This window comes from Pseudophryne corroboree, chromosome 11 (assembly GCF_028390025.1).
Source record: "Pseudophryne corroboree isolate aPseCor3 chromosome 11, aPseCor3.hap2, whole genome shotgun sequence".
Classification (NCBI taxonomy): Eukaryota; Metazoa; Chordata; class Amphibia; order Anura; family Myobatrachidae; genus Pseudophryne; species Pseudophryne corroboree.
The window spans coordinates 285,383,740-285,410,962 of NC_086454.1; the positions used below are offsets into that span (position 1 = coordinate 285,383,740).

General features: G+C 43.2%; 1 protein-coding gene across 1 annotated transcript in view; it reads left to right on the forward strand.

Moving 5' to 3' along the window:
• Window positions 1-26,878, forward strand: part of CDH5 (cadherin 5) — a 122,857-nt gene extending 95,979 nt beyond the window's left edge. The window contains exons 8-12 of the mRNA XM_063945401.1: window positions 1,352-1,479; window positions 8,567-8,691; window positions 10,688-10,796; window positions 19,411-19,659; window positions 20,756-26,878. Of these exons, the coding sequence (XP_063801471.1) occupies window positions 1,352-1,479; window positions 8,567-8,691; window positions 10,688-10,796; window positions 19,411-19,659; window positions 20,756-21,246 (1,102 nt within the window). The 3' untranslated portion in view covers window positions 21,247-26,878. The remainder of the gene's footprint in view (window positions 1-1,351; window positions 1,480-8,566; window positions 8,692-10,687; window positions 10,797-19,410; window positions 19,660-20,755) is intronic.
• The last annotated feature ends 345 nt before the right edge of the window (window positions 26,879-27,223 follow it).

Below are 27,223 nucleotides of genomic sequence, written 5' to 3' on the forward strand. Positions count from 1 at the left end.
CCTCCTTACACAAAGGCGGAGGTAGCGGTCCTGCTGCTGGGTTGTTGCCCTCCTACGGCCTCCTCCACGTCTCCTGATGTACTGGCCTGTCTCCTGGTAGCGCTTCCATGCTCTGGACACTACGCTGACAGACACAGCAAACCTTCTTGCCACAGCTCGCATTGATGTGCCATCCTGGATGAGCTGCACTACCTGAGCCACTTGTGTGGGTTGTAGGGAGGTCATACAGGCACGTGGAGGCCACACACGCTACTGAGCCTCATTTTGACTTGTTTTAAAGACATTACATCAAAGTTGGATCAGCCTGTAGTGTGTTTTTCCACTTTAATTTTGAGGGTGACTCCAAATCCAGACCTCCATGGGTTAATAAATTTGATTTCCATTGATAATTTTTGTGTGATTTTGTTGTCAGCACATTCAACTATGTAAAGAACAAAGTATTTAATAAGAATATTTCATTCATTCAGATCTAGGATGTGTTATTTTAGTGTTCCCTTTATTTTTTTGAGCAGTGTATATATATATATATATATATATATATATATATATATACAGTATCTCAGAAATCTCAGAAATTACATATAAATAGTGGTAACCAGTATATATGCACAATAATATATGATTTCCTTCCTTTCAAATCAAGGGGGCAATGTCGGCGTATCTAATTATATTTTGGGGTAAAAGGCAAAAAAGTTCCCTGACCCCTGCTCTAGCAAGAGAGCGTAAGGCTGAGTACACACTGGAGCGATGTCGCACCAAAATACCATTTTTGGGGCGACATATTGCTTACATCACGCAGTGTGTACCCAGAACTGCACACTCCCACGGTCACATGCGACAGACGCTTGTTTTGATGTGCTGTACATCAAACCAACCGTCCGTAGCTAGAGTCCAGTGTTATGTTAATGAAGGACGGAACATGGTCATTCCATCCTTCATTAACATCGCCCCAGTGTATTTGGGTGTTCTAGGCTGACGGGGATTCGTTCCAATGTCGGAACGAATCCCCGTGATCCCAGTGTGTACCCATCTTAAGTGTCAGACTCCTAATTAAAGTGTACAGTACAATGTGCAAATATATTATGTTACCCATACCAAACCAATCAGGCTTCTGCTTTTATTTTCCAACCTGCACTAGAAAAATGACAGAATGTGATTGTTTGCTTTGGATTACAGCATACAGATGTGGGCACATGTTGCTGTTTTGTTAAATACTGTACTACAGACTCATAACATGCTAACCATTATAGGCCTTTGGTTTCACTATAGTGTCTGCATGTATCGGAGAAGTAGTATGTACTCAGGATTTTAATTATTATTTTTATGAATTGCATGCCCCTTGTTATTTTAGATATTCGGCCAACAATAACAGAGATGACCCTATTAGGGTGTCAGTCACAGGAAGCATTTTTATTGAGAAGGCTCTTGACAGAGAGACCAAGGCCTGGCACAATCTAACAGTAACTGCTGAGGAAATTGGTAAGTAGAAAACAGGTGATTATTTAATGCATATACCCTTAAAAAAAAGGTCTGCGCAAGGTTTAACAAATTGTGGTCCCCCAATTGTTTTTAATAAAAACTTGCAAATTGCTCTATAGGTCGGTGGCTCCCAAACTCAGTCCCGAAGACCCCCTACGGGCTATTTCAGACATTTTTTCTTTGTGAATCAGTGGCTTTCACATGCAACGGTTCTGTGCCATGTGTAATGCTTCAGCCGTACACTTGTACAACTGAAGACCGTGGATGGGTAGAAGTTCAACATACAACTAAAAAACCATGCTGTGTGAAAACAAACATAAAATCGTGTACTTCACCACATCTGTAACACGACGATTGTGCCGTGTTTGTGACGTCTGAAAGTATGCATGTATTTCTAAGCTTGACTACAAACACTCTGCGGGGGGGGGGGGGGGGGGGGGGCAGATTTTTTTTTCTGTCTGGACAAAACCGTTAAGTCTGACCTAGACCTAACAGTCCAAGCTTTAAGGATAGCCATGCTTGAGCACAGGTGGCTTAATTAGTACCTCAGTCACTTTGATTTAACCATCTGTGCTCGAGCATGGATTACCTAAAACCCTGGATTGTTAGGGTGCCTTAAGGAGCGAGTTCGGGACCCACTGCTGTAGGTGGTTTGTAGAGCATGCTGGAAATCAGAGTTTGACTTATTGAAGCCCACTGGCTCTTTTTCTTGGAAGTGTTGCTGAATGACAGCTGGCCACACTTAGGGAAATCAGATTGTTCAATGCCACAGAGTACAGATCCAATTACTTGGTGGCCAGATCGAGCAATGAGATCACTGTTCAAGGCGATTCAGCACCTATGCTGATAACTGCACCATGTCATATGGAACACCAGCCCATCAAATGTTGGGCTGTTTGTGAGTGTTTGTGGCCTCGCACTGAGAGGAGGTAGTTTATGAAGAACAACAGATGTGTACCGCAAAACACCTGGGATTTGCACGGCAGCGCTTTGATGGTCCAACAGCCCATGTCCCAGATGAACTCTTACTCTCCATTCCTCCACTAATTAAAATAGTGATGTGCACCGGAAATTTTTCGGGTTTTGTGTTCTTTTGGTTTTGGGTTCTGTTCCGCGGCCGTGTTTTGGATTCGGACGCGTTTTGGCAAAACCTCCCTGAAAATTTTTTGTTGGATTCGGGTGTGTTTTGGATTCGGGTGTCTTTTTTTTTCAAAAACCCCTCAAAAACAGCTTAAATCATAGAATTTGGTGGTCATTTTGATCCCATAGTATTATTAACCTCAATAACCATAATTTCCACTAATTTCCAGTCTATTCTGAACACATCACACCTCACAATATTATTTTTAGTCCTAAAATTTGCACAGAGGTCGCTGGATGACTAAGCTAAGCGACCCAAGTGGGTGGCACAAACACCTGGCCCATCTAGGAGTGGCACTGCAGTGTCAGAGAGGATGGCACTTAAAAAAATTGTCCCCAAACAGCACATGATGCAAAGAAAAAAAGAGGTGTACCAAGGTCGCTGGATGGCTAAGCTAAGCAACCAAAGTGGCCGGCACAAACACCTGGCCCATCTAGGAGTGGCACTGCAGTGTCAGACAGGATGGCACTTAAAAAAATTGTCCCCAAACAGCACATAATGCAAAGAAAAAAAGAGGTGTACCAAGGTCGCTGGATGGCTAAACTAAGCGACCCAAGTGGCCGGCACAAACACCTGGCCCATCTAGGAGTGGCACTGCAGTGTCAGACAGGATGGCACTTAAAAAAATTGTCCCCAAACAGCACATGATGCAAAGAAAAAAAGAGGTGCACCAAGGTCGCTCTATAGCTAAGCTAAGCGACCCAAGTGGCCGGCCTCCCTCCACATTTTTGTTCTCCATCTTTTAATGTGTGGAATTATATGCCAGTAATATATCAATAGCAATGGCCTACTGTACCGTACTGCTATATATATATACTGGTGGTCAGCAAAACTCTGCACTGTCCTCCTACTATATACTGCGCACAACTACAATGCAGCACAGATATGGATAGTATACTTGATGACACAGAGGTAGAGCAATGGACTACTTACCGTACTGCTATATACTGGTGGTCAGCAAAATTCTGCACTGTCCTCCTACTATATACTGCGCACAACTACAATGCGGCACAGCTATGGATAGTATACTTGATGACACAGAGGTAGAGCAATGGACTACTGTACCATACTGCTATATATATATATATATATATATATACTGGTGGTCAGCAAAATTCTGCACTGTCCTCCTACTATATACTGCGCACAACTACAATGCAGCACAGATATGGATAGTATACTTGACGACACAGAGGTAGAGCAATGGACTACTATACCGTACTGCTATATATATATTTATATACTGGTGGTCAGCAAAATTCTGCACTGTCCTCCTACTATATACTGCGCACAACTACAATGCAGCACAGATATGGATAGTATACTTGACGACACAGAGGTAGAGCAATGGACTACTATACCGTACTGCTATATATATATATACTGGTGGTCAGCAAAATTCTGCACTGTCCTCCTACAATATACTGCACACAACTACAATGCAGCACAGATATGGATAGTATACTTGACGACACAGAGGTAGAGCAATGGACTACTGTACCGTACTGCTATATATATATATATATATATATATATATATAGGTGTTCAGCAAAATTCTGCACTGTCCTCCTACTACATACTGCGCACAACTACAATACAGCACAGATATGGATAGTATAATTGACGACACAGAGGTAGAGCAATGGACTACTGTACCGTACTGATATATATATATATATATATATATATATATACTGGTGGTCAGCAAAATTCTGCACTGTCCTCCTACTACATACTGCGCACAACTACAATGCAACACAGATATGGATAGTATACTTGACAATACAGAGGTAGAGCAATAGACTACTGTACCGTACTGCTATATATATATATATATATGCTGGTGGTCAGCAAAATTCTGCACTGTCCTCCTACTATATACTGCGCACAACTACAATGCAGCACAGATGTGGATAGTATACTTGATGACACAGAGGTAGAGCAATGGACTACTGTACCGTACTGCTATATATACATACTGGTGGTCAGCAAAATTCTGCACTGTCCTCCTACTATATACTGCGCACAACTACAATGCAGCACAGATATGGATAGTATACTTGACGACACAGAGGTAGAGCAATGGACTACTGTACCGTACTGCTATATATATATATATATATATAGTGGTGGTCAGCAAAATTCTGCACTGTCCTCCTACTATATACTGCGCACAACTACAATGCAGCACAGATATGGATAGTATACTTGACGACACAGAGGTAGAGCAATGGACTACTGTACCGTACTGATATATATATACTGGTGGTCAGCAAAATTCTGCACTGTCCTCCTACTATAATACTGCGCACAACTAAAATGCAGCACAGGTATGGATGGATAGTATACTTGATGACACAGAGGTAGAGCAATGGACTACTGTACCGTACTGCTATATATATACTGGTAATCAGCAAAATTCTGCACTGTCCTCCTACTATATACTGCGCACAACTACAATGCAGCACAGATATGGATAGTATACTTGACGACACAGAGGTAGAGCAATGGACTACTATACCGTACTGCTATATATATATATATACTGGTGGTCAGCAAAATTCTGCACTGTCCTCCTACTATATACTGCGCACAACTACATTGCAGCACAGATATAGATAGTATACTTGACGACACAGAGGTAGAGCAATGGACTACTGTACTGTACTGTTATATATATATACTGGTGGTCAGCAAAATTCTGCACTGTCCTCCTACTATATACTGCGCACAACTACAATGCAGCACAGATATGGATAGTATACTTGATGACACAGAGGTAGAGCAATGGACTACTCTACCGTACTGCTATATATATATAATGGTGGTCAGCAAAATTCTGCACTGTCCTACTACTATATACTGCGCACAACTACAATGCAGCACAGATATGGATAGTATACTTGACGACACAGAGGTAGAGCAATGGACTACTGTACCGTACTGCTATATATATATATACTGGTGGTCAGCAAAATTCTGCACTGTCCTCCTACTATATATTGTGCACAACTACAATGCAGCACAGATATGGATAGTATACTTGACGACACAGAGGTAGAGCAATGGACTACTGTACCGTACTGCTATATATATATATATATACTGGTGGTCAGCAAAATTCTGCACTGTCCTCCTACTATATACTGCACACAACTACAATGCAGCACAGATATGGATAGTATACTTGACGACACAGAGGTAGAGCAATGGACTACTGTACCGTACTGCTATATATATATACTGGTGGTCAGCAAAATTCTGCACTGTCCTCCTACTATATACTGCGCACAACTACAATGCAGCACAGATATGGATAGTATACTTGACGACACAGAGGTAGAGCAATGGACTACTGTACCGTACTGCTATATATATATATATACTGGTGGTCAGCAAAATTCTGCACTGTCCTCCTACTATATACTGCACACAACTACAATGCAGCACAGATATGGATAGTATACTTGACGACACAGAGGTAGAGCAATGGACTACTGTACCGTACTGCTATATATATATACTGGTGGTCAGCAAAATTCTGCACTGTCCTCCTACTATATACTGCGCACAACTACAATGCAGCACAGATATGGATAGTATACTTGACGACACAGAGGTAGAGCAATGGACTACTGTACCGTACTGCTATATATATATATATATACTGGTGGTCAGCAAAATTCTGCACTGTCCTCCTACTATGCAGCACAGATATGGAGCGTTTTCAGGCAGAGAACGTAGATATTTGCAGCACACTGAGCACAGATATTTGCAGCACACTGAGCACAGATATTTGCAGCACACTGAGCACAGATATTTGCAGCACACTGAACAGTGAACACAGAAACTGAGAGAACGCACCCACGTCCTCTCGCTATCATCTCCAAAGCACGAGTGAAAATGGCAGCGACACGCAGCTCCTTATATAGAATACGAATCTCGCGAGAATACGACAGCGGGATGATGACGTTCGGGCGCGCTCAGGTTAACCGAGCAAGGCGGGAAGATCCGAGGCTGCCTCGGAACCGTGTAAAATAGATGAAGTTCGGGGGGGTTCGTATCTTGACGAACCGAACCCGCTCATCTCTAAATTAAAACAAAGTTTTGAAAGATCTTCCTAAACACACTGTAAAAGTGCAAGCATCAGATTAAAACCTTCTCTTTCAATCTAATAAACTCTTTATACCAAAATGCTGCTTGGATCTACTTTGTAAATTGGTTCATTTAATCATGACAGTGAAGAGACATTGTGGCTGTCTTTCTTACATGCGCCACTTTTGAGTGTGTTTGTGACGCATACTGTAGTTCATCATTTAGTGAAGTGGACCTAAAATGTGCTTCTAAACAAAAAATAAACTGCAAGGCAGAAAATGTTATACATTTTATAAGCTAAGGACAAGACCTGATCTCCACCAGCTCAGTGCTGGGGTATAATTCTATTACTTTGGAGGAACGGAAATGGTTGTACTTCCCTCCACTAGATACACGGCCAAAATGCACCCTTCCTACTCTCCTTTATCTCATTATAATAACATCTCTCCAGAAATCAAAGTCTTATTTCTGCATTGCTCCAAGAGCCATTAGTGTGTCTATTCAATACTACAGTAGGAACGTATCACTCTACTCCCCTGCCTGTACAAACAGCTGCTTTTCCACAAATTCGGCTATCTTTCTCATGAATTAAATATTCTCATGAATTGACAACATTGATGGGAATTCAACTGACCCCCCCCCCCTCTCCCCTCAGCTTTCTTTTTAATATGTCCTGTAAATTATTAAGACAAGGTGGTCCTTAATAATTACCATCCATCCCTTTTTGGCACAACAACATGCAGGACTCATCCAATCTATCACTGAATGAGGCAGCAAAGATTTGCATTGTCAGTTGTTTCCACAGTCTGCCAGCGTGACACCTTGAGATGGTAATCAGCTACATACATGCAAATACATAGCATACAGATGAACCAATGGTTGTTAGATTAATGGTATGACCTAGAACTCTAAAGTGAAAAGTGTGACCAGGAATGGGCAACAATAATCCTTTAATATATTTCAATTATAGAGAAATGGAGTAAAGCATAAATGGCACAATGGACAGGGCCTTATTAAGAAAGGAGGGGTCCATGTGCATTCTCCGTCCAGACCCCCACCTTTTTAAGTGGCGGCACAAGGGAGTAGACTCTGGCACTATGCGAAAGTCTATGATGCATGCGCAGATTTCTAGGAAAATGGCCACCACACCTTTATTCCGGTAAAATGTTCAGTGCTGCCACTTCCGACACGACAGGTAAGTATTGAAGAACATGGGTGCAGGGTGTGAACCGAGTGGCCTATGTGCACTGCAACCAGCACCCATTATAGATACGCCACTCACATATGGACATGCTGTAGAACTTCTAGACTGTCACTCTACTTCTCAACATCTAGAAATACCAAATTGGTGTAAATATGCCACACTCCGTCCAAATCTGCACAAACCTCCCCAGATCCGCAAACCCTCCACCCCTATCCGGCCAGAAGTCCATAGTTTTGGATTAAATTCCACCCCTTTTGCGGTCCTTTAATAATGACGTCCAGCCAATATCGTAACAGATGGGAGGTATGGAATGACTTATCTATAATGGTTGTAGGGTGTGAGGTGCACCACACCCCCCAGCACCTATATATAGTTATACCTAACTCTGCCGTCTCCGGAGTCTCCCTTAAACCTACTCTGGAGGTATGTATCAGTCTTCCCATTATTTTGGTGCTAAGTTGACGTTTATAAATGAAAATATTCTAATAAAGTGCATTTATTAATTTGATTGTCAGAGTAATTATTTTCAGTTTACAAAATACAGGCTGCATTTTTATATGTGTAGTATTATAATAATCAGTTAAATTGACGCGTATGTGTAAGCACCTAAAAGTTATTATTAACTCTGAAAAATTCTCCATTACAGATTCTCCCACTAAGAAAGCATCATCAGTAAACGTTTATATACAAGTGCTTGATGTAAATGACAATGCTCCCGAGTTTGCTGAGCATTATACTCCCAAAGTATGTGAAAATACAGCCAACGAGCATGTAAGTAATGTTGGGGTTTTCAGTGACTGTATTTGCCTGCAAGCATTTTTAGGCGTCAGTATTTTCCCCTTCTCCGGAGTTGCTTATTGCTGATTGCTGCATTAAAATAAAAACCCCACTCAGCGTCTGATAAATACTGGTGAGAAAGGTGGATTACTGTCTGTAGCAGTAACCAAAGAGGGAACTTGTAAACCTCACACTGTATAACAAAAATACCAAAACAAAAAACTGTGCTGTCAATACCACAAACTAATCAATACATATACATATAAAAAGTAAACATAGGACAGATGTACATTAGAAACAATCCATTTTATTCACTAAAAAAAGATATAAAAGAAAAAGAAAAATACTAAATAAAAAACATAACAACATGTAGCCACATACAGTACATAGCTATACATGTGAAAAAAATCTGATCAGTACATACAGTTGTGTCCTCATACACCAAGGGGTAAATTTACTAAGGGTCGATTTTCTGTGGTGATTTGGTGGTGATTTTGACAATCAGGTATTTACTAAAGGCAAAATCTACTCAAAATCCCAAGAAATTAGACTTCACACACAAACAGAACCTCAAATAGACCATCAGTATTTCCCTATAGACATCAATAGTAAAAGCTCATTTACTAACAGTCGATTTGAAAATAGAACCTCAACAGAACCAAAAATCACCATTTTCATTTTCAAAAGAAACAGTTCTGTTTGAAGGTGTCTGTGGATAATACAGTGCATGTGACAAGTCGACTTTGAGTCAGTTTTGAGTCGTTTTTGAGTCAATTCATTAGTGAGTTCACCAGATTTAGATCTTCAAATAGAAATCACATCACCCTGTGATTTTAAAATGGAACTCAAAATCAACTTTTTGTAAATGAGCTGTTTGAAATAGAAACAATGTGGTCGATTTTGTGATGTTGGCTCTATTGTGGACGATGTTAAATAGACTGGAAATTGATTTTTAGTAAATATATCCCCAAGCCTTAATACGCCATGCAGCACGAAACTCCCATCAATCAGTCACTGATGACGTGCAAGGGGACCGTGCAGTCTTGTTTAAGCAGTTTCATTTGTGTGACTATTTTCTCTCTGGCACAGGGCACCAAAACATCTAGTTATGGCTCCGCTGAACACAATAGTTATTAGTTAGCAGCTTCATCTGTTGTACTTCTAAGTTGCACTGTATATACAATGAGGTGGGCATGGGGCTTTATTCAGACCTGATCGTTGTGCTGCAATCAGATAGTCGCCGCCCAGGGGGAGTGAAAATTCGCCCCGTGCAAGTGTGCGATTGCATGTGTACGCTGTGTGAAAATTCCCCTCAGTCAGTGGACAGCTGCAAAACCATTCCCATCACACTCCCCATCGAATGTTTTTTCCCATTCTGTGTAGTGTGTGCAGTCTGTGTACAGCTCAATACTTATTATCCCAGTGCGAAGAAATCAGGCTGATAGGGTCCGGAGCTGACATCACACACCCTCCCTGAAAATGATTGGGAACGTCTACGTTTTCCCAGACACTCCCAGAAAACAGCCAGTTACCACCCACAAACGTCCTCTTCCTGTCAATCACCTTGTGAACGGGCGTACGATCGAAATATTTCCACCATCCTGTCACTGCTGTCCATCGCGCATGAGCATTGCGGTGCATACGCGTGTGCAGCAGTTCGATAATCGCCCGCTATGCGAAATTGCACAGCAGTGATCAGGTCTGAATCGGGCCCATGGTTTGGTGATGAGCGTTGTGCCACACTCCTGCCCGCGTCCCTGTAGGAGAAACACTTGCTCTCCCATGAGATCTTCCCTGTATTTGTGGATCTTCCTGTACGTTTGGGGAGAGTGGGCAACTATGATGAAATTAATAGAAATAACTTATAATGTAAGGCAATATCAGCCTTTTTGTTGGTCAATTTTATTTTATTTTTTATTGTTTTCTGAACTGTCGCTGTATGGAAAAGTCATCTATAAAGCTGTAACTCCAGGTGTTGCTCTCATTTTAGGTCATTTTACAAATCTCTTCGACTGATAAGGATGAGATGGTCCCAGGGATAAAGTTTACATATTATTCGGCAGAAAAAGAAAACAATTTCACAGTCCTAGATAATCACGGTATTGTATTCCTACCAGCGACGCATCAGTTTACACACAGAAATGTCAGAATGTGTTTTTGTAAACCTAGAATTTTGTTCCTCTCCTCCTTCAATGGCATCTCTGCGGGGGATCGAGGAACTGCTGCCGACTTCTATCTCGGCGTGATACAGAAAGCGTTTGTCTTTCTAATACATTTGCTTCACGTATCTGTACAACAGAGCTCAGCAGATGCCAAATTCTAACTTTTCCAAAGTTTTGTATACCTGAGAAAGAGGAAATGTAACATTGACGATCATTTTTATATGAGAAACAAACTTTACTGTGCCTAATGTGACAACATCTTCAGCAGCGCTGTACAATCAAAGAACTTTATTCTTGCACATAATTAGAACCTTCTGCAGTGTAGCACCCAGCTAATATATCACTATAAAACACATACTTGATTGCTGAACAAAAATGTCTGGAAGACACTAATTTCAGGGAGTTTTCCCAGACTCAATGGAGAATAGTCCTGCCTTTTGGATCCTGCCCAGTTCGCCAGTAAAGTGGGTGGAGCCATTCTCATGCGAAATGCTTCAGGCTGCTCCTCCAAATTTTCCGAATTAGATGTGTGAAAACTAGGCAATTATGTATTAAAATTAGAGGATGGGACAGGTACAAATCACCCAGGCCTGGGACTTTGTAGGGATCCGGGAGCACAGGGGTGGCTGACCATGCCCGTCCCCCATTGAGCTATGACTATGCACCCTGCTGCATCATAGGAATGTACACCAAGGGGCTTATGTAATAGCGAGATGCAGGCTGTGCGGGAATTCCAGTGAGTATGCCCGTATTTTAAAGCAGCAATCATTTACAAGGCAAAACCAACTTGGTTTTGCCATGTAAATGATTGCCACTTTTAAAATACGGGCATACTCACCAGAATTCCCGTACGGCTTGTGGGCCGCAGGCTATTACATTAGCCCCATAAACTGGGTGTAGCCACTCTTCTTCCAGTGGCCTGGTTCCCCCGAATAGCTGGAACTACCCATTGTTTCACCAGCATGCTAACATATGTATGTGTAGAGAGGCCTATAATCATCTTCTAGGATTATTTCTGGAGCTATTCCTCTTTGTACAGCCGCTTGGTACAGTAGAGAGCTGCAACTTCTTCAGCAGCACGCAGCACTAGAGCTACTGAATAAATGGGTAGAATGAATTACAAAGGTTACAAACTAAATATATCCTTCCAGGGGCATATTAAGGGCCTACTTCAGATCTGATTACAGTAGCAAATTTGTTAGCAGTTGGGCAAAACCATGTGCACTGCAGGGGGGGGGGGGCAGATATAACATGTGCAGAGAGAATTACATTCGGTTGGGGTGTGTTCAAACTGATATCTAAATTGCAGTGTAAAAATAAAGCAGCCAGTATTTACCCTGCACAGAAATAATATAACCCACCCAAATCTAACCCTCTCTGCAAATGTTATATCTGCCCCCCTGCAGTGCACACGGTTTTGCCCAACTTCTAACATATTTGCTGCTGCGATCAGATCTGATTTACCCCCTAAAAGAGAAGGAGGCCCATGTGCAGCCTCCTCCATCCGGGCCCCCTCTTCTATAGCTGGCAGCATAATGGTCTGAGCACTAGGGTGCAAACACTGTATTGTGCATGCATAAATCTCCGGGGAAATGGCGTAGTGGCCATTCTCTTGGAGATTTCCTTACTACGCATGTGCAAAACGCTGGCAAAATACCCGCCTCGCCATTTTCCCGGTGATTTGTCAAGAGGTGCTGCCCCCAACGGGGGACTCTGAAGAGGTGAGTATTAAAAAATGGGTGCATGGTGTACAGTGTGTGCACCTCTGCACCCCGGGGTCCTGCGTGCACCGCACACACCGCACCCATTATAGATACACTACTGTATCCTGATAATAAAAAAAAATAACAACACTCACTTCCAGCTGCCACGAACATCAGTGCATATTGGCATCAGGATCAATATACAATAGAGATAGAATTCTGGTGCCTCCTATACATTATAAATAATATTATACATTACAGAGAACATTCTAGTGACCTTCATATGTTAAGCCCACCCTACTCTGAGCAGCCCCCCCATTCCTGCATATTACCTTGTGCAAACAGCATGTCCCTCCTCATCTGCAGTGCCATCTTCTCAATGATATTCGCAAAGATGGCATATGCGTACAAAAGAGCAAGGGCTCTGGCACAATGCCACAGTCTGTGCTTTCACTGCGGAATACTATCTTCCTGAAGATGTCATTGGGAAGATGGCGCCATGGAGGAAGAGGCACCAGCTTGCCGGCACAAGGTAAGTATACTCGGGGTGCAGGGTGCGTACACTCCCTGCTATCACAGTCTGGACTGGCAGTCCCAGGGGACAGATTTTACTGAGGGTGGGGCTGTAGCTATGGTAAGGTAAAACCTGCCACTGCTAGTGACTAATATACAATAGACAGTGTCATTATTACTTCTTTACAAAAGATAAATAATTATAGGGACCAACATAAAAAAATAGAGATCCTTCTAGGACCACCTACAGAATGCATCCTTGTAACTGATATACAGAATGATAGCTAGTAATCGTTATAGAGATCACAGTTCATAATAGTAACTACTATAAAACGCAGGGCCTATTCCCGAGACCACCATACAAAAGGCATTTGCGTCATAACAGAGGAGACAGGCAGCTACTGAATAAATGGGTAGAATGAATTACAAAGGTTACAAACTAAATATATCCTTCCAGGGGCATATTAAGGGCCTACTTCAGATCTGATTACAGTAGCAAATTTGTTAGCAGTTGGGCAAAACCATGTGCACTGCAGGGGGGGGGGGGCAGATATAACATGTGCAGAGAGAATTACATTCGGTTGGGGTGTGTTCAAACTGATATCTAAATTGCAGTGTAAAAATAAAGCAGCCAGTATTTACCCTGCACAGAAATAATATAACCCACCCAAATCTAACCCTCTCTGCAAATGTTATATCTGCCCCCCTGCAGTGCACACGGTTTTGCCCAACTTCTAACATATTTGCTGCTGCGATCAGATCTGATTTACCCCCTAAAAGAGAAGGAGGCCCATGTGCAGCCTCCTCCATCCGGGCCCCCTCTTCTATAGCTGGCAGCATAATGGTCTGAGCACTAGGGTGCAAACACTGTATTGTGCATGCATAAATCTCCGGGGAAATGGCGTAGTGGCCATTCTCTTGGAGATTTCCTTACTACGCATGTGCAAAACGCTGGCAAAATACCCGCCTCGCCATTTTCCCGGTGATTTGTCAAGAGGTGCTGCCCCCAACGGGGGACTCTGAAGAGGTGAGTATTAAAAAATGGGTGCATGGTGTACAGTGTGTGCACCTCTGCACCCCGGGGTCCTGCGTGCACCGCACACACCGCACCCATTATAGATACACTACTGTATCCTGATAATAAAAAAAAATAACAACACTCACTTCCAGCTGCCACGAACATCAGTGCATATTGGCATCAGGATCAATATACAATAGAGATAGAATTCTGGTGCCTCCTATACATTATAAATAATATTATACATTACAGAGAACATTCTAGTGACCTTCATATGTTAAGCCCACCCTACTCTGAGCAGCCCCCCCATTCCTGCATATTACCTTGTGCAAACAGCATGTCCCTCCTCATCTGCAGTGCCATCTTCTCAATGATATTCGCAAAGATGGCATATGCGTACAAAAGAGCAAGGGCTCTGGCACAATGCCACAGTCTGTGCTTTCACTGCGGAATACTATCTTCCTGAAGATGTCATTGGGAAGATGGCGCCATGGAGGAAGAGGCACCAGCTTGCCGGCACAAGGTAAGTATACTCGGGGTGCAGGGTGCGTACACTCCCTGCTATCACAGTCTGGACTGGCAGTCCCAGGGGACAGATTTTACTGAGGGTGGGGCTGTAGCTATGGTAAGGTAAAACCTGCCACTGCTAGTGACTAATATACAATAGACAGTGTCATTATTACTTCTTTACAAAAGATAAATAATTATAGGGACCAACATAAAAAAATAGAGATCCTTCTAGGACCACCTACAGAATGCATCCTTGTAACTGATATACAGAATGATAGCTAGTAATCGTTATAGAGATCACAGTTCATAATAGTAACTACTATAAAACGCAGGGCCTATTCCCGAGACCACCATACAAAAGGCATTTGCGTCATAACAGAGGAGACAGGCAGCTGGGAAGGGTGGATGAGCGCTTTTAAAAGGTCTAGAATTATAGGGGGAGATTTATCAAAGTTGGAGAGAGATAAAGTGGAGAGAGATAAACTGTTATCCCATTAGCCCCTGTGATTTTAAGCACAGCCTATAAAGTGACAGAAGCTAATTGATTGTTACTTTCTCTCTCTACAATTTATCTCTCTCCAAGCTTTGATAAATCTGCCCCATGGATACTACTTGCAAAACCCTATACAAGTGGTTCCCAAACTATTTAAAAATCATGCCACCCTGAAGCATCAGAATTTTTTTTACAGCACCTCTAGGCCTAAAGTTGCTTACTGAGAAATTTAGAAATAAATATTAAATTAAGTAAATTGTGTTTATGTCATCCTTATGTTCAATTGTGTGGTGAGGGACAAGGGCCCTCATTCCGAGTTGATCGGTCGCAAGGCGAATTTAGCAGAGTTACACACGCTAAGCCGCCGCCTACTGGGAGTGAATCTTAGCTTCTTAAAATTGCGACCGATGTATTCGCAATAATGCGATTACTAACTACTTAGCAGTTTCAGAGTAGCTCCAGACTTACTCTGCCTGTGCGATCATTTCAGTGCTTGTCGTTCCTGGTTGACGTCACAAACACACCCAGCGTTCGCCCAGGCACTCCCACCGTTTCTCCGGCCACTCCTGCGTTTTTTCCGGAAACGGTAGCGTTTTCAGCCACACGCCCCTGAAACGCCGTGTTTCCGCCCAGTAACACCCATTTCCTGTCAATCACATTACGATCGCCGGAGCGAAGAAAAAGCCGTGAGTAAAAATACTTTCTTCATAGTAAAGTTACTTGGCGCAGTCGCAGTGCGAACATTGCGCATGCGTACTAAGCGGATTTTCACTGCGATGCGATGAAAAATACCGAGCGAACAACTAGGAATGAGGGCCAATATTTGCTTCTGTTTGATCACATATGTTATGAGTGGCTACCACCAGCACTGGTTTTGCCTATTACATTGACCATAAATAATTTGAATTGGTGTTGATCCACCAATCCAAGGCACCCCTGCATTTGTCCCGAGGCACACCAGGGTGCCTAGACACAAACTTCTAGAACCGCTGCCCTATACAGTAACTCTGGGGCTAGAGAGGACTCACTGGCAGCCTCAGACAGTGCCCTGTGTTGTTATCATTTTCAAGTGTCCAGTCAGGGGCATCGGGTAGTGTATGCCCTGCCGCGGCCAATCGACGGACATTTCCCCTGTTTCTTCCCATGGTAAGGTCAGGAATGGGGAAATGTTTCCTCCCCAGGGATAGAGCCCTGATATCACATGACATACAGTACACTGTGAGATATCTCATAGTGTATGTCCCCGGATATCAGCAAGGTCAGATAAAAGGCCTGTCAGTCTGGCAGGCATTTTATCTGACCGTGTATGCCCAGCATTAGTAATGTTGGAATTCCTTTCTGCAATCAGAAGCTAATCTGTGCCCCAAGTGGGTTAGGTCGACCTCAGTGTGTATGAACGATATAGTTTGCGGGGGAAATCTTGCACGATGTCACATATGATGTGCATCGGCAAGTGTGTATCCAGCCTAAGTCCCTGATACAGATGGACCCACGTTAATCGTGGCTCCGTCTGCGACTAGGTGCGCCCCGCAGGGAACGAATGGGATGCGCCTGCGATGTAGCTCCATCTGTATCTGCATTGTCTGAGGCTGCCAGATATAATACCTGTTAATCTGACTTATCTGTACGTGTATGCACAGCATTAGGTACTGTTTAATTCACTTGTGCTCAAGTATGGCTATCCTTAAAACTTGGACTGTTAATGTGCCTTGAGAACCGTGGTTGGAAACCCTTGAGCTATGGGGGTCATTCCAAGTTGTTCGCTCGCTAGCACTTTTTAGCAGCCGTGCAAACGCATAGTCGCCGCCCATGGGGGAGGGTATTTTCGCTTTGCAGGAGTGTGAACGCCTGTGCAGCAGAGCGCTGCAAACACATTTTGTGCAAAACAAGACCATCCCTGTAGTTACTTATTCTGTTCGATGATTGCTGCGACGAGTGACATGGTAACGATGTCAGATACCCGCCCAGCAAACACCCGGCCACGCCTGCATTTTTCCAAACACTAGAACCAGTGCAAAACCACAATGGACTTCGCACCCGTACGACGTGCGTGCGCATTTCGGTGCATACGCATGCGCAGATTAGCCATTGTTTTCACTGATCGCAAAGCAACAAACAACGGCAGCTAGCGATCAACTCGGAATGACCCCAATGTTGTAAGTTATTCCCCAATTCTACAGAGATTGTTAATGTGCCTGTATCTTAGTACTTTGCCTTCTGTGAGTCTCTCTCCTAACTGTGCTTTCCACCTGCCTTTGGTTCTCAAGTCCTGCAATCAAGTTATTCCTCTGCAGGGTGCACATTTTATAATGTCTTCATTTCCACAGTTTCCTACTACAGTCAGAGGCGGAACTACTGCCAGTGCAACCAGTGCGTTGCACTGGGGCCCGCCACTGTCCAGGGGCCCAAAGCATGTAATGAGTCAAACTGACTCATTACATGCTGCTGTGTGCTGCAGGCAACCGCCGCCCGCAGCACACAGCCGCCCGGAGAGGAGCGCGGCGGATACGGGGGGGAAGGAGGAGGAGAGAGGTGGAGGAGGGAGCCGCAGCAGCGCTGTGTTATAGGTTGAGGCGTTGCTGATGCTGTCCCTCTACTTCACCATAGGCTGTCTTCCGACGCTGTGAAGCGCATCCCAGCATTCACAGCGGTGGAGGGCAGCCTATGGTGAAGGACTGGGACAGCAGCAGCAGCGCCTCCACCAATAACACAGCGCTGCTGCGGCTCCCTCCTCCACCTCCCTCCTCCTCCTTCTCTCCTGCCCGGGAATCGGGATCTCTGCCAGAAGCTGCACCGAGGAGCATGAGCCTGAGCCAGCGGAGACAGTAAGTATAATTCATTCTTTCTCTTTCTTTCTTTCTTTCTTTCATGTGCAAAAAGAGGGACGCTGTCTGCCGTAATGTGTAAAAAAGGGGGCCGCTGTCTGCCGTAATGTGTAAAAAGGGGGAATCTGCCTGCAGTAATGTGTAAAAAGGGCACGCTGTCTGCTGTAATGTGTAAAAAGGGCACGCTCTCTGCCGTAATGTGTAACAAGGGCACGCTGTCTGCCGTTATGTATAAAAAGGGCACGCTTTCTGCCGTTATGTGTAAAAAGGGCACGCTGTCTGCCGTTATGTGTAAAAATGGGGACGCTGTCTGCCGTAATGTGTAAAAAGGGGGACGCTGTCTGTCGTTATGTGTAAAAAGGGGACACTGTCTGCCGTTATGTGTAAAAAGGAGGATGCTGTCTGCCGTAATGTGTAAAAAGGGGGACGCTGTCTTCCGTTATGTGTAAAAAGGGGGACGCTGTCTGCCTTAATGTGTAAAAAGGGACGCTGCCTGCCGTAATGTGTAAAAAGGGGAATCTATCCGCCGTAAGGTGTAAAAGGGTCTCTACCTGGTGTAGTGGTGCTACTGTGCGGCGTAATTTGAATAATGGAGACTACTGCGCATCGTTTTATGAATTGGTATTATTTTGTGGCCACACCCCTTCCCCACTAAGCCATGCCCCTATGTATTTTTGTGCACACCTACGGCGCGCACTGCCCCTGTTTTGCATGCAGGGGTGGGGCTCCGATGCCGTTTCTTGCACACAGTGCTAAAATGTCTAGTTACGGCACTGTTGCTAGGTATCCATTTCTCTGGCCCTGAGCAGGTCCCCCTCACCAGATCCTCTCCAGGGGTGAGGGGGTGGTCTTGGACGGGATGAGGGGGGGGGGGGGGCAAAGCATTTTGTCGCACCTGGGCCCACCGCTCGCTAGTTCCGCCACTGACTACAGTGTAAGCATTACATTCATACACAGACATAATTTACAAGTTATCGGAGACTCCAGACATACCTGGTTAACAGTAACCAGTACTGACCTGATCTGCAGCTCGCCTCTACTACTACCAGCAATGCCAGTCCCTGTCTGGTTAATACAGCTTCCAGTTCTGATCTGCAGCACTACTGATGCCAGCAATACCAGTCCCAGTATGGTTAATACAGCTTCCAGTTCTTATCTGCTCTACAGCACTAGTGCCCTGCAGTTCCTCTGCCCACAATCCAATCCAGAGTCCGACGTATACTGACACAGGGTGCTGTTCCAGGCAACCGCAAGACAAATGCAGGTGCCATGGAGCTGAGAGGATGAAGCCCCCAGAGCCCTGTGCATTGGGCGGCAGCACCACTTGCACACCCTAAGTATGGCTGTGTACCCTATTCTAGAACCTGTAGCAAGGCTTCAAACATGGAAGCTGCCAATTCTATAAGAAGGTGTCAGAAAACACATATTTTGAGAACAATGTTAGTAACAAGCGACAACTTTCCAACCAGTGTTATATTATCTTTTCCAGATAACACAGCCAGTATCATCGTAAAAAATGGAGCATTTAATCGGGATGTGGCCAAGTTCTATTACCTGCCCATCGTCATCTCTGACAATGGGACACCAGAGCAGAGCAGCACCAACACTTTGACCATAACTGTCTGCAAGTGCAATGAGAATGGAGAATTCACATTCTGCGAAGAGGCTGCAAAACGCGCTGCTGTGTCCGCTAATACCCTCATCATCGTTTTTGTCTCTATATTCCTCATACTTCTGGGTAAGTGCTGGTGTCATATGCAGGGCAGCCTATAAGAACTATAGGGCTACAGATACATTTTGATCCTTGGCCCAACTCCTTGAGAGATGAGTTTAAAAATATTTTATCTCAATGTCTAATTTAAAAAAAATGCAAAAATACTATAGATATGTTTGGGACTGGATAAAGAAAAGAAGCGCAACAGAAAGAAAAGCTTACTGTGGTAAGCTGGGCATTCACAATTATAGCAGTTGAGAAGATCAGCTGTAGACTGCAGATGGTACTATGTGGACAAAATATACCGAACCCCTTTACTCTACTGTAAAAATGAGTTTATAGAAACTGTCCCCTTGACATGTATGCAATATGGGAGGCCCTAGTCAGAACCAGATTAATAACATGGCAGCCAGGGCGGTTGCCCAGGGGGGTTGCCACACATAGCTGCATCAGCAGTGTGGGAGCACTGTAGCATTTGCAAACTGGTGTTCTGTGTGGCATAATATCAATTGGGGGCATACAATGGGGGTGTTCAAATTGGGAATATCTACACATATTTTATTGTTCATTTTTTGGTAGGGGCCACACAAGTTAGTTGCCGTGAGGCCCCCACAAATCTTAATCCAGTCTTGGCGCTAGTCATGCGTGTTGATAATGTTTTTTTATTTTACTCAGTGATGTGAATAGAGAAAACTATACAGTATGCCATGCACATTTGGTAAAAAGGCTTAAAGTAGGGTAAATAAAGTAGTATACAAAGAGGGTGGTTGTGTTCCATGTGGCTAGTAAACCTACGGCGTGGAAAATAAAAACAACACTCAGACATCCAAATAGCGCTAATTGTGGTAGTATAGTACTGATTCCATAACTCTGTAATGTGGAGCGGAATAATGTATGCTTGGGCACATAGAGATGTGGTTTGGATGGACCCTTGATATGGTCCATTTTGTGCTGAAGCTAGTACGCTAGTCTGTTATCTCATATACGTTTAGGAGCTATTTTGTAGAACAAGCAGTCAGAATTCTAAAGACAAAACTGATTGTTTTGGCACTTGGGCAGTTAAGTTATTCTTCAGAAAAAAGTTCTTATCTTCACGGTTATTTCATCTTTCCTTTTGCAGTTGTCACACTATTGCTGATTCTGAAAAGGATGCGGGGTAAAACCCCCATTATTTTAGGAAAGAACGTTCCAGAAATCCATGAACAGCTGGTTACCTACGATGAGGAAGGTGGAGGAGAAATGGACACCAACAGTTATGATGTGTCCGTTCTCAACTCAGTGCGTAGGAATGTGGTGAGGCCAAAGAGAGAGGCGGAGCCTGGTCCCATGCTATATGCCCAGGTCCAGAAACCATCCAGAAATGGAGATATGTTCTCCATGATTGAAGCAAAGAAGGATGAAGCAGACAATGATGGAGAAGGGCTTCCATACGACACTCTCCACATATTTGGCTATGAAGGGTCGGAATCAACTGTGGAATCTCTCAGCTCCCTGGAATCTGGATCATCGGATTCTGAAATTGACTATGATGTATTAAATGATTGGGGTCCAAGATTTAAAATGCTTGCTGATCTGTACGGCCTAGAGCAGCTGGAGGAGTTTGCTTATTAACATAGCTTCCTTAAAACCACACACAGATATTCAAGATCATCACACTTAAATTACGAAACATATTTTGATTTCTATTTCGGACCATAGTTGTACTATGTCTTAACGTTTTTATCCCATACATATATGTAGCCCACATTCTGACTAATGTTTAAATGACCCATTTTTGTTATTTCAACATCGTTATTTGTTATTTTTGAATCTTAACAGCTGTATTGTACCATGCAGTCTCCTGCGCTGTGCTACAGGAAATGTGAGTGTGACTCATTTTATGCATTTACTCAAACTGACCTACTTCTCATTTCCTCCTTCATGGAGATGCAGAGGTAAGGTGTACAAATAAGAGGTGCAAGCAGCTAGATCAGCCCTGGCTCTTCAGCTGTTGAGAAACTACAAGTCCCTGCATGCCCTACCACATTTTTGCTATTGGGGAATGCTAAAACTGTTGGCAGGGCATGGTGGTATGTGTAGTTTCAAAACAGCTGGAGAGCCACAGGTTGGCCAGGCCTGTGCTAGATCTAGATGAAGGCATTCACAGTCCATGTTCACGGAGGTGGATGGGGCTTGATAATACAATTTTCATCCCATTCACCATTTGCTAGAGCAGTCTATGAGGTTTCCCCACAATTCAGGAGTCTTCTGGATATTCAGATAAAGAAGGCTACAATGCAATGAATACTCTTCTGCCTCCTGGATTGGTATAATACAGTACTTGCTGCTTTGCTTTAAAAATTAAACATAATTGCCAGAATTATTGTAATTGCAGAACTGAGAACTTCTCCAATTCACCCTCATAAAATAGTAAACAAAAAATAAAATTAAAAAAAGGTAAAGTAAATGTATTTTTTTTAGCAGTTAATTAGCTAGAACAAATAATGTGAAAAATACCACAAAAAATCAACTTTAAGCCCCACCACCCTGACTGATGTTACATGGGGCCCCCAACATAGTGTGTCCATGCCCTCACAGGTAACCCCCACCAACCCGTGCACTAGGGTGTGTACAGCTCTAGACGGGTTTGGTATGTAATACCGCTGGTCGGGATGTCGGTGGGCACATGACCGACAGAGGCATCCCAAAAGTGAAGATCCCGCCATCGGAAGGGGTATGTATTTTTACCCTCCCCGTCCCTTACCTTAACCCTCCAGGGGGTGACAGCTTTGGCTAACCCTCGATAGGGGGTGACTATGGCTACCCACACCCTGGTGCCTAACCCTAGCACCGCGTAAACCCTGGGCCCTAACACTAACCTGTACCCCGATTCTTACCTTCATGATCTTGGCTATCGGTGTTTCAGCTGTAGTCTCCCGAGTGGTGTTGGGATTCCGCGTTGGTGACATGACTGCCGGCATCCTGACCACCGGGATGCCGGCACATTTTGAGGCTCTTAATTTGAGACTGTGTTGCCAAAACTGGGGTAGTTTGGGAGGTATTCTCTACTCTTCTATGCTTTGTTAGAATAATTATTGTAATTAAGGACATGTGTTTTAGGCATTTGGTTGATTACTGGGATGAAGAGAAGAGACATATTTGGCATATTTGCCTTGAGTGACAAAACGCTATATCCTTCTTAAACTGTGTCATATGTCATAACTTGTTTTTTACATGTTGTGTGCCTTGAGAAGTGTTGTTGAGCCTAATTGGTTCCACTATCAAATGTGGTATATCAGACTGGAACAAAGACTGTGAAATGTGAAGGGTGAGGTCATAGGCAAGTGTAAGGAAGGGAGAGAGGGTTTGTGGGTGCCTGGAATCCTACTAGTAGCCCTGACTTAGGACCTTATTCAGAGTTTTATGCAAACAGAATTGCAAAATGCTTGTAAAAAAATAATTGCATTTTTCTGACCTATTCATAGTCACAAATTTATAAAATAAGTCTTTAACTGCCCCTCGTTTGACTTCGTGTACCTGGGTCAGATGTGGTCAGACTGGAGACACGGTTTCATTGTTAGAACTTAAAATGCAAAAAAATCACATTACGCAATGGAAACACATTACATTTAGGGGGTAATTCCAAGTTGATTGCAGCAGGAATTTTTTTAGCAGTTGGGCAAAACCATGTGCACTGCAGGGGGGGCAGATATAACATTTGCAGAGAGAGTTAGATTTGGGTATGGTGTGTTCAATCTGCAATCTAATTTGCAGTGTAAAAATAAAGCAGCCAGTATTTTCACTGCACAGAAATAAAATAACCCACCCAAATCTAACTCTTTCTGCACATGTTATATCTGCCCCCCCCCCCCTGCAGTGCACATGGTTTTGCCCAACTGCTAAAAAATTTCCTGCTGCGATCAACTTGGAATTACCCCCTCAGTGCCCTGATAATAAGCTGCCAAGTGGCTTGCAGCATCTGAAATGTGACACGAGCTAAGTGCAAATATCATTTTAGAACTTTACAATTTGTGCAGGCTTCCGCTTCGCCAATTGTGTATCATTATTTGTGTAACGTGTATTCAAACTAGTTTAAAGTAGAGATGAGCAGGTTCGGTTTTACTCGGATTTACTCGGGGTTCGAAACGGCATCTTACTGGATCACGGATGTCACGCGTTTTGGATAGTCAATAAGCAAAACCCGAAATACCCGAGTAAAGCCGAGTAAAACCGAACCCGCTCATCTCTAGTTTAAAGTGACTTTTAAAACATTGGTGGTCATTCTGAGTTGATCGCTCGCTAGCAGTTTTTTGCAGCCGTGCAAACGCTAAGCCGCCGCCCTCTGGGAGTGTATCTTAGTTTAGCAGAAGTGCGAACGAAAGGATCGCAGAGCGGCTACAAAAAAAAATTGTGCAGTTTTAGAGTAGCTCCAGAGCTACTCAGTGCTTGCGATCACTTCACCATTCAGTTCCGGATTTGACGTCACAAACACGCCCTGCGTTCGGCCAGCCACGCCTTCGTTTTTCCAGGCACGCCTGCATTTTTTTTTAACACTCCCTGAAAACGGTCAGTTGACACCCAGAAACGCCCTCTTCCTGTCAATCACTCTGCGGCTGCCATTGCGACTGAAAAGCGTAGCTAGACCTTGTGTAAAAATACATCGGCCATTGTGGAAATACGTTGCGCATGTGCACTGAACCGCATATGCATGCGCAGAAGTGCCGCATTTTCACTTAATTGCTGCGCTGTGAACATTTTTCACTAGCGATCAACTCGGAATGACCCCCATTATTCCAGCAGTTACACTATTTTTGTATAAATGGGTATGTTTTTCATGTTTTTAACGTTTGTGGCCAATCAGATGCAGTCGTCATCAGGGTTGACAACTGCATCTGAACCCTCAAGTCAGAACCCTCCAGGGAGCTATGGTTGTAGCATCACTCTCACACTATGACATTACTGTACTTTGGCCATGTCTGCACCCCGGCTACCATGCCCATTCCAGCTCCAGTCCCTGCATCCTAACCATACACAGTCACAAGTCTGGTGTAGGCCTGAAAAAGAGACATGCATTGCGTAAAGACACACATGCACACTAAATAAGAATGCAAGATACATCTGAAAAAAGCTACAACTTGTGTTTACATCTGACTCTAAATAAGGCCCTAAGGGGGAGATGTACTAAGCAGTGATAAAAGTGGAGAAGTGGGCCTGTGGAGAAGTTGCCCATGGCAACAAATCAGCTGTCCTGTATAATTTTATAGTATGCAAATTATAAATGTTACTTCAATGCTGATTGGTTGCCATGGGCAACTTCTTTACTGGCTCACTTCTCCGCTCTTATCACTGCTTAGTATGGGCCTAATTCAGACCTGATTGCTGCAGCAAAATCTTTCTCTAATGGGCAAAACCATGTGCACTGCAGTGGGGCAGATATAACGTGTGCAGAGAGAGTTAGATTGGGTGTGCAGAGTAAATACTGCCTGCTTTATTTTTACACTGCAATTTAGATTTCAGTTTGCACCACACCCAAATCTAACTCTCTCTTCACACGTTATATCTGCCCTCCCTGCAGTACACATGGGCCCTCATTCCGAGTTGTTCGCTCGGTAAAAATCTTCGCATCGCAGCGATTTTCCGCTTAATGCGCATGCGCAATGTCCGCACTGCGACTGCGCCAAGTAAATTTGCTATGCACTTAGTAATTTTACTCACGGCTTTTTCATCGTTCTGGCGATCGTAATGTGATTGACAGGAAATGGGTGTTACTGGGCGGAAACAGGCCGTTTTATGGGCGTGTGGGAAAAAACGCTACCGTTTCCGGAAAAAACGCAGGAGTGGCCGGAGAAACGGAGGAGTGTCTGGGCGAACGCTGGGTGTGTTTGTGACGTCAAACCAGGAACGACAAGCACTGAACTGATCGCAGATGCCGAGTAAGTCTGAAGCTACTCAGAAACTGCTACGAGGTGTGTAATCGCAATATTGCGATTACTTCGTTCGCAATTTTAAGATGCTAAGATTCACTCCCAGTAGGCGGCGGCTTAGCGTGAGCAACTCTGCTAAAATCGCCTTGCGAGCGAACAACTCGGAATGACCTCCTTGGTTTTGCCCATTAAGGAAAGATTTTGCTGCTGTGATCAGATCTGAATTAGGCCCATACTAAGCAGTGATAAGAGCGGAGAAGTGAGCCAGTGAAGAAGGTCTGAATTAGGCCTTACATCTCACCCTTAGGGCCAAATGTAATATAGTGAGAGTTTCAGAAACTGAAAGATTTGGTAAGGTTTTGCTGTTTTTTTTTTTGTAAGTGGCAATCATTTACACTGCAAAACCAGGATGATCTTACTGTGTAAATGATTGCCACGTTAAAAAACTGCAAAACCTTACCAGATCTCTCACTTTCTGAAACTCTCACTCTATTACATATGGCCCTATGTGTGTAAAATAAATGGATAAGCTGTTACACAGCCATTTCTATCACTTCACATGCAATTGGTCTCTTTACAGGGGAAAGTAGTTTGTAGACTATTCCAGAGTAGAATGCATATATAGTGTAAACATCCCTATGTATACTGCATGTAGTAATTGTATTTTTTTCACATAGAATATAAACAATTTGAAGAAAATTGCAAAACATCCACTGTATCAACAATTTGCTTGTCCCTGAGGGTTTGCAACACACCAGAAACCTCATTAAAGCAATAGAAGCCTATGTAAGGGCACCTTAATTAAATATTCCAGAATAAATGGTCTGCAGCACCTATTATTTTTTTATACATTATATTACAGTAGTTCTATCACTGAGCAATTTCCAGTCTGCTGAAGACTATTAACACTATATATTCATCTCTTCTTCCTCAGGGATACTTATGTGAATAATTACTTGAATATGCTTCTGCTAACCATTTTCCCCTGACATTTAACCGGTGTTAAGATGAGATATTTTGTCCAACTGCAGGACATAACACATAGTCTGGCACTATGCTTTCAAAAATACAGTTTAAAAATATTCAAGGGTTGTTTTTATTAATTTCCAGGAAAAAAAAAAGTTAGTTGAATTTTACACGTTGTTTCCATATTAATCGTTCTTATCTAAAAATGTTTTACTATTTGTTCATATTTTTATTACTGCTATTTTAATTGTTTTTTGTATTCGGTTTGGAATACAGCATTTCCTAGATGTACTATATCTGTATATGGATTGGGTGTTTGTTTGGGGATTTTTTTTTAAATATTTGTATTAAAATAAAACAATGTATACAAAAAATATTCTAGCAACTTTTTCCATAATTAAATTAATTAAACAGTATAATACCATACCCTCCAACATTTTACAAATAAAAATCGGTACATACAGTATTAGGAAAAGGGGCGTGGCCACGAGTGAAGGAAGTGTGGCCACCACCCCCTCCCTTTCCTATACTTTCAATTGAAAAATGGAGAGTCAAAAATCGGTACAGACCATAGAAAAAAGGTACTGTACCTGCCAAAAAGGTACAGTAGGAGGGTATGTAATACATGCAGATAGTTTGATATAGTGCGAAGAATGCCTAGGACCCATTTACCAATCAGATTTTGTAATTTTTGGTATGCATGTGAAAGGAATGTGTGA